This window comes from Mustela erminea, chromosome 5 (assembly GCF_009829155.1).
Source record: "Mustela erminea isolate mMusErm1 chromosome 5, mMusErm1.Pri, whole genome shotgun sequence".
Taxonomy (NCBI): domain Eukaryota; kingdom Metazoa; phylum Chordata; class Mammalia; order Carnivora; family Mustelidae; genus Mustela; species Mustela erminea.
In genome coordinates this window covers 48,907,973-48,921,740 of record NC_045618.1, presented here as the reverse complement: position 1 = coordinate 48,921,740, position 13,768 = coordinate 48,907,973, and the positions used below count along the sequence as shown (strand labels likewise).

At 41.1% G+C, this 13,768-nt stretch overlaps 1 protein-coding gene across 2 annotated transcripts in view; it reads right to left on the bottom strand.

The window, feature by feature from the left end:
• PIAS1 (protein inhibitor of activated STAT 1) overlaps positions 1-11,508 on the bottom strand; it is a 119,968-nt gene extending 108,460 nt beyond the window's left edge. For both annotated transcript variants that reach the window (XM_032343003.1, XM_032343005.1), the window contains exon 1: positions 11,405-11,508. In XM_032343003.1, the coding sequence (XP_032198894.1) occupies positions 11,405-11,428 (24 nt within the window). In that variant the 5' untranslated portion in view covers positions 11,429-11,508. The remainder of the gene's footprint in view (positions 1-11,404) is intronic.
• Positions 11,509-13,768: the final 2,260 nt, after the last annotated feature.

Sequence of the window (13,768 nt, the reverse complement as noted above, 5' to 3'; positions counted from 1 at the left end):
TCTCTCTCTCTGCCTGCCTCTCTGCCTACTTGTGATCTCTGTCTGTCAAATGAATAAATAAAATCTTTAAAAAATAAAAAAATAAAAATAAAAATAAAAAAATAAGTCATTATCTGTTAACATAAATCACATATTAATTTTAAATATTACATTCCAAGACAAAAAATATATTATCGAGAAGATTGTCACTGTTTCACATTTTTGCAAATCGCTTTAATGTCTGACTTAATAAAGACGGCCTGATTCTCATATCTGCTTTTGCATTTAATCTGCTCCATGAGGTTGTTTTGACTGAAGTACAGGAAGAAAATTCAGCCTCATGCAGGTATGTACTTGGAAAAAGACAGTATTTCAATAGGCTTTTCAGATAACTATGGATATTCTCTGATCCTTAACCAAAACTCAACAAGCTGCAGTTTCGTAAAGGCTGTTGCAATATGGAATCTAAAACCATATCAAGTAAACACTTCTTACTCTGATTTACTGAAATCCATTGGTCTATCTTCTATTTCCAATGCATCTTTTTACCCATGCATGATTTTCAATACCACGCATTTAGAAAGTATTGCTTCACTGAGTTATGCAGTTCTTCCAAATGTTGACACTTGCGCTATATCGCATTTATTAGTACCACCAATAACCTTATCAAAAAGTATTGGGAAGGGGGGTGCCTTGGTGGCTCAGTAGGTTAAAGCCTCTGCCTTCAGCTCAGGTCATGATCCCAGGGTCCTGGGATTGAGCCCCACAGCGGGCTCTCTGCTCAGCAGGAAGCCTGCTTCCCCCCTCCACCCCCCTGTCCCCTGCCTGCCTCTCTGCCTACTTGTGATCTCTGTCAAATAAATAAATAAAATTAAAAAAAAAAAAAAAGTATTGGTAAGGGACACCTCAGTGGCTCAGTCAGCCAAGCGTCTGCCTTTGGCTTAAGTCATGATCCCAGACTGCTGGGATCAAATCCCACATCAGGCTCCTTGCTCAGCAGGGAGCCTGCTTCTCCCTCTGCCTGCCACTCCCCCTACTTGTGTGCTCTACCTCTCTCTCTGACAAATAAGTAAAATCTCTAAAAAATACAAATCAAAACAAAAATAAGTATTGGGAAACTGTCAAACTCAAAGTAGTAAATACAAGTATTCCAAAATTCCATTTTGCCTCAAAACTTAAATTTTATCTTCAGCAACAAATATTGTCAGCTGTTTTTCTCGTACAGAAAATGTCCTGAATATCCAAGTCTGTATAACCATACTTTGTCAGTCATTCTTTCAAGTAAAAATGGTATTCCATTAAAAAAGCAGCTAGTTCAGCCCATAACTCAAACAACTACACAAGATCTTTTCTTTGAGTTAACCGCTGGGTTTGGTACTCATTAAAATACTTCTATAGGTACTTCCCATTACATCACATAAAATATATTTCCAAATGGACTCAAGGATTGAGACATAATCAAATTAATATATATATTTTTTTTGCTTAATTAAGGATACTGAGGATATCTGGCATTTATTTTTTAATTCTAAATGTATGGTGATATACTAAACGACTACAGTTTAGTGCCACTGCCTTAATTCATGTTAAGGCACCAGCAATTTCACCCACCACTGATTTTGCAAACACCAATATAATAAATAATGCCTTACTACTATTAATAGTTTTAGACTTGGACAACCCCCAGAAAGAACCTAGAGAATCACCGAAGGCCTGGAAAATGGACTTTGAGAACCAATGTAATAGCTGATGCACTAGTTGCATGATTAAAAAAAGATAATTTGGGGCGCCTGGGTGGCTCAGTGGGTTAAAGCCTCTGCCTTCAGCTCAGGTCATGATCCCAGGGTCCTGGGATAGAGCCCCACTTCGGGCTCTCTGCTAGACAGGGAGCCTGCTTCCCTTCCTCTCTCTCTCTCTGCCTGCCTCTCTGCCTACTTGTGATCTGTCTGTCAAATGAATAAATAAACTCTTTAAAAAAAATTTTTTTAAAGGTAATTTTTTAATAGATATCCCATTATAACAAAAATGTTTAAATACACACATATACACAGAGATATACCCAAACTACTGATAGCTTGATACCTCAGAGCTGGAACTCAAAAATTATGAATGCCAGAATGTGACAGATACCCTCCTAAGTCAAAAACTACTTGCCAAATACCTACCATCAGCTAGGCGCCTCTTCATTCCCCTTCTTGGGTAACTTACAGAACCCTAGAGACCAGAATGATGATTTTAATGTAAAAGAAAAATGTTTATCCTGAAATCTTTCGGATATTTTTTTAAGATTAGACCTACATGACTGCAAGAAAAAGTCTTAAAATTCACCATAAAGCACAAGATAGCATGTTAAATTCTATTTTAAGCACTATGCCATGAAGCTAAAAACAGGCTTGCTCACATTCAGAAACCCAAATACAAAATGAACTGCTTTGGTTGCGCACTGCCAGAATCCCATAAAGAGCCTACATTCCATTTCTCCTCAAGCCAAACAACCTTTACCTGTTTTAGTTTTTATTTCTATTTTTCAGGGACACTTCAATGCTAATACCATAGCTGTTACATTAAATGTGGCAACTGTTTTTTAAAAAGCAACAGTGTAACAAAACTATCAAAACAAGAACTTTTCAGCCGCCTGGGTGGCTCTGTGGGTTAGGCCTTCGGCTCAGGTCATAATCTCAGGGTCCTGGGATCGAGTCCCGAATCGGGCTCTCTGCTCAGCAGGGAGCCTGCTTCCTCCTCTCCTCTCTCTGCCTGCCTCTCTGCCTACTTGTGATCTCTCTCTGTCAAATAAATAAATAAATAATCTTTAAAAAAAAAAAAAAAGGAACTTTTCGACATATACATTGATAAACTCAAGAGGTAAACCTCTGTAAATATACGTACAAAATATGTACACTGTTAAAAAAGAATGAAATGATCTCATTTGAGGATATAACATGGAAAGATCTTCAATATATATTATTAAGTGAAAAACACAAGTCAAAAGATATTAGGTATAGTATGATCCCATTTGTTTTTAGAAAATATATTTATGTGCATGTACATCATTTAGTAATACTGAGTTCATTCTGTATGCCCAGTCATATCTGAATCTAGATATACACATACAATAAATTAAAAATATTATACAGGCAGAGATAAATGCCCACTCAAAGAAAAATGAATAGGTCAGAGAGAGAAGACATTTCACATGTATGAAATGTCCAAAACAGTCAAATCTACGAGAACAAAAGCAGATTAGCAGCTGCCTCAGGGTGAAATGAATTGTGGGCAGTGGGAGCGATAGCTGAAAGGTACAGGATTTCTTTGGGGAGTCAGGAAAATATTCTAAAATTAATTATGTAGATGGCTGCACAACTTTGTAAATGTATTAAAAACCAGCTAATTGTGTACCTTAAATAGATGAACTATATGGTATGTGAATTATATCTCAATAAAGCTTTTACGCTCCCCACCCCCCAAAAAACAATAGAGACCAAAGTGACTGCCTCTCAGGGAAGGGAGGGTTGAAGATGAAGGTCTTTAAAACTATACTCTACTTACTGCCACATCACTACAATCAGAAATGTAGTCACTTAAATTTATATAACTTGAAGAAAATAAAAGACAAACCTAAAAATCTTTCATAAATTATTCTAGATTTTTAAGTTTCTTTTTTAAAAAGACTATTTGTCAGAGAGAGAGAGAGAGAGAAGAAGAAGAAGGCAAGAGTACACAGGCAGGGAGAGCAGCAGGCAGATGGAGAAGCAGGATTCCCCAGGAAGCCGGGAGCCAGATCTGGGACTTGATCCCAGGACCCCAGGACCAGGAACCTCAGCTGAAGATAAATGCCTAACCGACTGAGCCACCAAGGTGTCCCATAAACAATTCTAGATTTATCATTATTTGAGTTTATCTACAAAGCTGCCATTAGAAAAAAAAAAAAAATGAAGATGTGAACATTTGCAATTTAGACTATCATACAACATGTGCATCAGCCCCCTTAACTAACAGAAACAAATTTTGAACATAATTTGTTCATTTCACAAATGTACCTTAAGCACCTACTATGTCCACAGGGTAGGAATGGGGGAAAATGAAGTGGTATACAAAGCAGAACACCAGTCAACAAAAAGAAGCAAACTAACAGTTCTGGCTTTAAGTTAAGGACTTTTGCTACAGAGTGAAGACAAAACACACAAAAAATGGACTGGGATCAGACTACAGAAAATCCTGAATACCTGAGAGCTAAGACTTTATCCTGTTATCGATGGAAAGCCATTGGAGTGACAGGATGAAAAGAAATGTTTTGGGAAAATTAGCCTGGCAACCAAAGGGGGAAACTGAAAGCAAGAACAGCAGGAAAGGTAAGAAGAAGATGAAGTTTTAAAAAATAGGAACATTTGCAACAATCTCTGGAGAGTTACTGATATTTCAAAGTTACTAGTTAATGTTCAAAGGGTTTATATTTATTTTGTTTGATCTAATGTGAAACAGAAAAGGAAAAAAGGTAGTTTCTTCATTTTACTGAAATTCATGTAAGAAATTCATTACGAAGAAGGAAGTTTTACCAGTTAATTCTGAAGGGAGGAGGAGTTCGGGGTGGGGGGGCTACCATTTCATGTGATACCACTTAAACCAAAAGTAGAAGGAATCAAAAAGTAATGGGGTGCCACAGTTTTTAACATGGAAGGGGGAAGTATAATTACAAACATTTTGTGGTAAGAGAAGCAAAAAGTGCATTGCAATTACAAAATTGATAATAAAATACAATTACATACTTAAAATTTATCACTTCTTTTTAAAAATCCTAGTACTAAAACGTGCTACATAAATTCAAGTTTACATGAGGACTAAATCTGACATTAAATTTAGAGTTTGAGCACTTATATGCCCTTAATCTCATCAACTATTTTTTCTACAGTGCAGTACTTTCCAGATGTTGCACAAATATTAACTCAACTGGGTGCCTGGGTGGCTCAGTGGGTTAAGCCTCTGCCTTCAGCTCAGGTCATGGTCTCAGGGTGTTAGATTCAAGACCCACATCAGGCTCTCTGCTCAGCAGGGAGCCTGCTTCCCCCCACCACCCCGCCTGATGATTTCTCTATCAAATAAATAAATTAAAAATTCTAAAATATATATATTAACTCAACTGACATATCCATTTATTGACTTAACCCATAATGGTTCATATATGCATTTATTAGCTGATTTAACCCAATAAGGTTCTTCCTAAAATAGAAAAATATTTTCATTGCCTCTATAACCTCTTTCCTGTAAGAACCTCCTCAAAACAATGTTACCTACCAATCTAATACTTTGGCAACACTTAGGTTTTATTTGTGGTTTTGTTTTAAAGATTTTATTGATTTACTTGACAGAGGGAGAGAGAGAGATCACAAGTAGGCAAGGGGGAGTGGGGGGGGGGAGCAGGCTCCCCGCTGAGCAGAGAGCCCAATGCAGGGCTTAATCCCAGGACCCTGAGGTCACGACCCCAGCTGAGCCAAAGGCAGAGGCTCAACAGCTCAACCCACTGAGCCACCCAAGCACCCCAACACTTAATTTTGAGAAAAAAATATGAATAAGGCAAATTCTCTTTTCTACTTTACCTATATTAATGGTCAGCACTGCTTTTCTTAAAATGTCAGTTAAAAACACATGGGCAGGCACCTGGGTGGCTCAGTGGGTTAAAGCCTCTGCTTTCGGCTCAGGTCATGATCTCAGGGTCCTGGGATGGAGCCCCCGCATGGGGCTCTCTGCTCAGCAGGGAGCCTGCTTTCCTTCCTCTCTCTCTGCCTGCCTCTCTGCCTACTTGTGATCGCTGTCTGTCAAATAAATTTTATAAATAAATAAATAAATAAATTTTTTAAAGATTTAAAAAAACCAAAAACCGTGGTCATCTAAACAAAGCATATTAACTTCCAATATTTGATTTCTGTGTCAAACATACTTGAAATAAATTATAAATGCTGTTTCATACTCTATTTTATTTTATTTTATTTTTTAAAGATTTTATTTATTTATTTGACACAGAGAGATCACAAGTAGACAGAGAGGCAGGCAGAGAGAGAGAGAGAGGGAAGCAGGCTCCCTGCTGAGCAGGGAGCCCAATGCGGGCCTCGATCCCAGGACCCTGAGATCATGACCTGAGCCGAAGGCAGCGGCTTAACCCACTGAGCCACCCAGGCGCCCTTCATACTCTATTTTATACTTTACCAAATGTTTACTTGTATTTTTATAGAATATACTCTGCCATCATTTAATAATCTTATCTGATAGGTTTATAGAAACAGAAACAAAGGTACAGACAATGAACAAAGCAAGAACTACTTATTTCACTCACAAAACTTCATCTAATCAAAATAGCATTAACACTGCTCCCTAAAGCACAGAAAAAGTTCTGTCACATCAATTTATTTTTGTTAGAATAAAACATTTGCAAATCTTTATATCAGGCTGTTTGTCAAGACATTGTTAAAAGAGCAAAAAAGTGGAACTATCTAAGTGTCCAATGATAAGGGACTAGCTGAATAAAAATACATGTTACCTTTCAAATGATCACACAGACCTATATTTACTTACCTGGAAAGATAGCCATGAAAACAGCAGATTACACATAAAGAAAAGTGCAATCTCTTTTTGTGATGAATATACATACACATATGTTCACAGAGAGAAAGTCTAAATGGATAGATCCCCTGATGTTAACCATGATATTTCTAAGTGCTGAGATTACAGGTGTTTATTTTTCTGCTTATTTTTCAGTATTCCCTGAAATTTTGGCAAAATGTTATTTGCAAGAATTAACATCTATGATTCGAACTAACAAACTCCAAAATCTCCCTTGCAAAAAGCCCAAGGAATATCCAAAAATACCTTGGCATAGAGCAAGAGGGAAAGTATTAGCAACAACATAACTAGAATTCTTTGTGAGCGAGGCACCCTATGGGGCTCCAGGACATACATGGGACCTTTACAGCAGCCTATATAGTACAGGGTTTGAAATCACAAGACTTAGGTAAGTTCAAGTCCCTGCCACTTTTACTTGTATGACCCTGGGCTAGTCGTAAGACCCTGGGCTAGTCACTTACTCTTTCTGGGCTCGCTTCACCAATAAAAGAGGTAAGACCTGCCTTCCTACCTCAAAGAACTGTTGGAAAGATCAGATGAGATAATGGGTACATTATAAACGGCAACATCATGAAGTACAACATACTATAAAAAATACTATTCATTCAAACATGAAAAAAAGAAAAAGGTGCTTAATGTCAGAGCACAATACTTCAGAGAGCACTACAATCAATTCTATAAAGTAATGACCCAGGGGTTTTGTTTTTAAAGGCTTCATCATATTATCACAAACACCCAGTTTTGCAGAAACTCAAGATACTTCTTCCCAGTTCTCACTACAACCATGAGCCATTTTATTTTCTTATCCCTACTTACCACCAAGAAAGGGTACAAATTACACTGAACTCAAAAAGCCTCAGCAAGAACCCTGGAGCAGCATGTTGATATAGTTCACCAAGAGAAACCTGAGATTAATCAGCTATGGGCTCTCCACTAAGCACTATTGCAACTCACAGCGGTTACAAGAGACTCTGAAGAGAAAGACAATACAACGACCCAGAAGAAAACTGTAGATGAAAAAGCAGTATTTAAAAACAACTGTATGAAATACTTAAAAACTAAAGTGTTTTATAAATTGTTTTTAAATACTGTTCATAAAAATGGTGACTTAAAACAAAAGCTAACAAAATGTGGCACTTGACACCAAACCAAATTAGGGAGAATCCAATCAAATTCATGAATAAACTATCCGGTCTATTTCCTTCTAAAATCACACCACAAAGATCAAAATTAAATGGCTATTTCTTGAAAATAAAGAGGAAGAATATGACAACAATTTCCTGACATGCTTATAGATACTTTTAAAAGCACAGTGTCAAAAGTATGGCTTCTCTTCCCATTGAATTCCATTATGTTATTCCACTAAAATGATGAACTTCTTCCTCCCCACTGTTCCACCCGTGAGTTAAAATGGCCATATAACTTGATTTGAGAGTTAATGCAAAAAACTTGTAATAAAAAAAAAGTCCTTTGGGGGTGCCTAGGTGGCTCAGGTGGTTAAGCATCCAACTCCTAATTTCTGCTCAGCTCCTCTTAGGGTTTTGAGATCAGGCCCTTGAGCCACCCCACCCCACTCCTGGCTCAGCAGGAAGTCTGCTTGAGATTTTCTTCCTCTCCCTCTACCTCTCCCTCAACTCTCCCTGAAGCATGCACGCTCTCGCTCTCGTGTGCCTGCTCTCTCTCACTCTCTCTAAAATAAATAATCTTCCAAAAAAAAAAAAAAAAAAGGTTCTTTAAGAGGAACTACATGAAGCTGTCAGATTATTAACTTCCAAGAGCATCCGGCCATCACATCCTCCTGCTTTTTAAGTTCCTAAAGATAATAAAATGCTCACTCTTTACATTCTTACAGATGTCATTTATGGGTATTCCCCTAATGAAAAATTAAACCTTTCATAAACAAATGTGCACAGAGAATTCTTTTTGATATGTATGACTCACAATCTAATTTTTATTGGCAGTATCTTCAAGTGTTGCAGCTTGCACTATTCCTACAGGAGATAGAGATCTATCCATTTTCCCCATCCAATCTTTGTAGATTATAGATTTGAAAGGACTCACTAAAATGGGCCATGAGGAAAATAATTATGAATACAATCTACAGCAAGATGATATGTGAGCTGTGAATCAGGATAACAAAAAAGTCACTATTTTCTCAAAGCCTTACAGCTGGCAATCCATTGTACTACTGTATTTTCACTTAAAGCTGAAATCTCTGGGTTTTTCTTAAATTTTATTGACTTCTTCTATCTTATTAAGAATAAATGCTATTTACTTCCAAAACAAAAAACCATCAGAAAATATGATTTCCAAAAGAAGTGTCTTCCAAAGCTTACTGCACAGAAATTTATATACACACATTCTCAAATAACTATGGTAGGCATTCCTAAGATCATCTACCCCCTTCCCAAAAAAAAAAAAAAAAAAAAAAAAAAAAACCAGCAAATCTAACCACAATCAAGCACTAAAATTTTTAACACAGCTATCAACAGCTAAGCAATTTATCACAGCTTCTAAAAGTATTGGGCACATACAATGCCAACCTGTAGGTCAAAACAGTTATTATAATTTGAAAAAATTGTACTACAGAAACACAAGAGTAGTTTTTCCACTAAAAAAAACTCAAGTAGATTTTTCAGAAAGCAAAAAGGGAGATCATTTTTAGAAAAATAATGTTTCCCCCAAGTGTTTAGCACTTATCTGATACAGGCTCATTTTTGTAAAGAGAAACTTTACCTAACAAGACTCACACCAGGGATCTGATCTATCCCCAAAGGCACTTTCTTAAAATGAGAAAGAACAAAGGAGGAAATCTCCCAGCATGTGCTTTCCATACCAGTTTCTTCAGACGGCATCAAGAGTGACAATATACCCAGCACAAGCTTTTCAGCTTTACTCTGAGGCCCATGTATAACAGAACTGATTAGCTATCATTCAAAAGGATTCCAAACAAAATAAATAGTAGAAGGAGGAGATCACAGCAACATTGTGACTACATCTTAAGAGTGAAACTATTGAAAACATCTATCTTAAAGTTGCATACTTTATATTTCAAGAGTTAATGACCTCAAAATATTTAAATTGCTAAGGCTTTTTCATTTCAGTCAACAGTTTGAAAGTGGAAAAAAAACGAAACCAACCATTCCAAATCTGCACTCTGTTCAATTAATTTGTAATTAGAAGTAAATTTTAAAAGAACGACATTCAAAGCCAGCGCCTTAATATACAAATTTTGGAATGTTAATATTGCAAAATTATTGAGGAAACCGATCTTTCAGCGAAGCTTTCCACAGAAAAACTCCAGAAACAAACCCAGTGTGTGCCTGTTCTAGAAGCTGTCGTTTCAGTATAACGGAGAAATGTTTTAAAAATAATTTTTATTAAATAGAGACAGAGAACTCTCCCCAAAGATTTACAACTGTATATCCCAATCGCCGTTCTGACAGAGATGTCAGTTCTCTGGGTCAAGATATACCCAGCTGCTTGGTTCACACACAGGAAGCCACAGAGGGGAATATTGCGTTCAGAGCCTCGAAATAATACGCGTTAGTTAAAACTGCCTGCTACTAAACCAAAATTATTCAAGCGGAGCCCCATTTGTCACAATCCAATCATAAGGGTTCCACCCCCCTCCCCCAACAGCTTGTGTAGTGGTATATCTGCTTCGGTAAAGAAGCCATCATCAGGTAAAGAAGATTGGGGTGGGAGAAAAAGCGGGGAAAAGGGGGCACCCTTTCATCCAATTTCGCGAGGCGTGAGTAATTGGTACAGTTGAGAGGAACGGAGGAACGTTCTATTTATTGGGGGTTGAAGTAGGATGAGGGGAGAATTTCGTTCAAATCAACATGGCCAGCAAGATGTCCCTACAAACAAAAGGCAACGGGGGGATATAAACACGAACCATTCACCTCCATCAGCTATAGCATCGCCATCATGGTGTGTGCAGAGACCCCCAAAGGCTCCTCTCACCCTCCACACCAGGCAAAGGAAGAGAAGGAAAAGAAGGGAGAGGTAGCTGCTTCCCACCACCCACCACTGCTTCCAAATACACACCCTTCGAGGGGGGTTCTCCCCCCACTCCGGTTGCCCAGGATCAGAGAGAAAGTAACGTCCCGCCCAGGCAGACTCCCCCGCTACCCCTCAGCCGAACCCCAACGTCGGCCAGGGGCTCACTAAACTTTACCGGAGCTTCTCCCCACATCCCCGCCCCACAACCCCAGGATTGCGCTGCCCACAAGCGGGGCACCCCGGGCGCCTCCTGACAGGCGGGCAGCCGGAGAGAGCGGAGTCTGGGGCGGGGGCGGCAGGGAGCCACGGAGGGGCGGGGCGGCCGGAGCCAAGTTCCCGGGGGTCCGAGGAGAGCTCCTGACAGCAGCCCGGGACTGCAAAGAAGGAAGAGGAAGCCGCGGCGGGGAGCTTTCCCAATCCCCCCTACACGAACACCCTGCCCCAGCCCCCGTTCCCCATGGGGGGGGCGGGGAAGGCTGGTGGAAGGTGAAGAAGCCGAGCCCAGAGGGCAGCCTAGGCCCCTACCTCCAGACTACCGATCTCTTCCCCCGCCACCCCCGCCAGAGGCGCCCACAACAATAACACGCCGGGGACGACCCGTCAGCGCCCCCGAGGCACCCGGGGCCCGCGGCCCGCTGTTGCCGGGCCCCCTCAGCCAGGGCCAGGCGCGCCGCTCCTCCCTACAACTCCAGGCCCGGGTGGAGTCAAGCCCGAGCGGCCCCCCAGGGCCGGACCCATCCCCCCCAGCACCAGCGGCGCCGTCTCCGCGGCCGAATATTAGAAGTGAATTCGAGCTGCGCTTTACCTTTAGTTCCGCACTGTCCGCCATCTTGCGTCTGTCAGCGCAAGCGCACTGAACCTCGCCGGGGGCCGCCGCTAGTCCCGCCCCTCTAGCCAGCCTGGCCCCGCCCTAGTCCGTCCCCTCTCGCTCCTCCACCTCCCCGACCCGCCCCCGGCCTCCGCCCCTCTCCCGGCGCTCGGAGCCCCGCCCCGGGCACGTACAGCAGCGAGACCGGCACGTACTATTTAAATAATGGCGCCAAGCGGGGAGGTTTGACAGTTACTCCCCCTTCGACCTCCCCGCCCCCCATCCTCGCTGGGCTAGCGCCTCCAGGGAAAGGCCGGAGCGAGTGGGCTGCGGGCCTAAGCCCCGCCTCTCCGCGGCCTGCGGAACCCTTCTGCAAAGCTTCGATGCCTATGGTCACAGAAACTATAATGGCCCCCTCCCCCAATCAGTGAGTCCTTTTCAGCACCTGCTACCTGCGAGGCTGCGCGTGGACTAAAAATAACAATCCGTTACATTTGAGGATCACTTGATGGAGCGTTTCCGGATTTATTAGCTCAGATCCTCCTTATGACAGCGCTGTGAGGTGGGCAGAGAAGAGATTACAATTCCCGTGGTATGTGTATAGTCAGAAGTGAAAGCTCAGAGAGGAAAAGTGACTTGCCCAAACACTTTACAGGGATGACCCAAGACAAAATTCTGAAGAGGTTCATTCATTAACTTTTTGTTCAACAAGTAATTATTTAGTGATTATATACCAGTCCTGTTTCTTTATGTGTATATCGGGAAGTCAAAAAGTGCCTGCCCTCCCGTAGTTCTCTAACGGAGGAACAGACAAGTGAACCAATAAAGATACAGTTACAAATGGTGGTGAGTACCAGATGAGGGCAAAGGGTCCCGTGAGAGAAGAGGGGTTGGAAGGAGATGTACTTAATTCCTGGAAGGCTTTCTCCAATAAATTGACATTTAAGTAGATGTGATGAAAGAATTATTTCACACCTTTTCCTCTCTACTGAAAGCCTCCTATACCTCCTCCCCAACCCACACTTTTTTTTTTTGTAAAGATTTTATTTATTTATTTGACAGAGAGACATCACAAGTAGGCAGAGGGGCAGGCAGAGAGAGAGAGAGAGGAGGAAGCAGGCTCCCTGCTGAGCAGAGAGCCCGATGCGGGACTCGATCCCAGGACCCTGAGATCATGACCTGAGCCGAAGGCAGCGGCTTAACCCACTGAGCCACCCAGGCGCCCCCAACCCACACTTTTTGCTCTCAGTTTTGCTTCATTCGTCAGAGAAAACGTGAAAAGATAACAGATATGAACTCCCTTATCTTCTTACCATCAAAACTATTCCTACAGTCATAGTAACATTTGGGTTACTATGAATGAAGTGTCCCTGTGCCTATGAAGGCCAGTTCCTCTACCAGTGACCTGGATTCCTTTCCCTCCCACATTCCTAAGAACTTTACTCCTACAATCACCTCACCCTCCAGCATCATTACTTTTCCCCTATTAGATTACTCCTATCAGCATATAAACATACTGAAATTCCTCCCATCTAAAACAAACCTATCTTGATTCCAAAATCTCCTCCAGCACCACTCCATTTCTCTCTCTCCACTGCATAAATTCTCAGGTTTTTCAAGATCTCTCTATAATGATTGTTCTCTCTTCCTCACATCACATTCCCTTCTCAGCCTCCTCTTATCCAGCCTTGACTTCTCTCACCAGGATCACCTATCAAGATTATTAATGATCTCCATGTTTCCAAAACTAATTGTCAATTCTCATTACCTAAAATGACCTCTCGGGTGAACTGTCAACAGTTGACAAGACTCCTTTCTCTTGAAATACTTCTCCTCCTGAACTTCCTTCAACATTTCCCTATCCTGATTTTCCTATTCCTTTACTGAGCCTCTTTGTCAAAATCATCTGCTGATTTCTCCTCTTTGGCTCAATCTTTAATGTTAGAGTCCTCCAGGGCTCAGTCCTCACCCTCTTGTCTTCTCTGTTTTACAGTCAGGTGAATTTATCCAACTCTTTGACATTAAAATGTCTGTTTAGCCCAGACCTCCCAACCAAAATCCAGGTTCACAAATCCAACTCTCTACTTAATATCTCTGTTTCATGACTTCTAGTCATCTCAAGCTTTATGTCAAGTAGTGCCTTGATTTTACCCCCAGCCCTGTTCCTTTCCCACTGTTCTCCATGGATGGCACCGTCATTCAGCCTGCTGTTCAAACCAAAAATCTGAAAATCATCCCTGGTCCCTCTCTTTCATTCACCTCTCATATCCAATCCATCAGCCAATCCAGCTGACTCCACCTCTAAAATGTCTCCCAAGCCTGTCCGTGTCACTGGCTGGCCACTACCATCACCCAATTCCA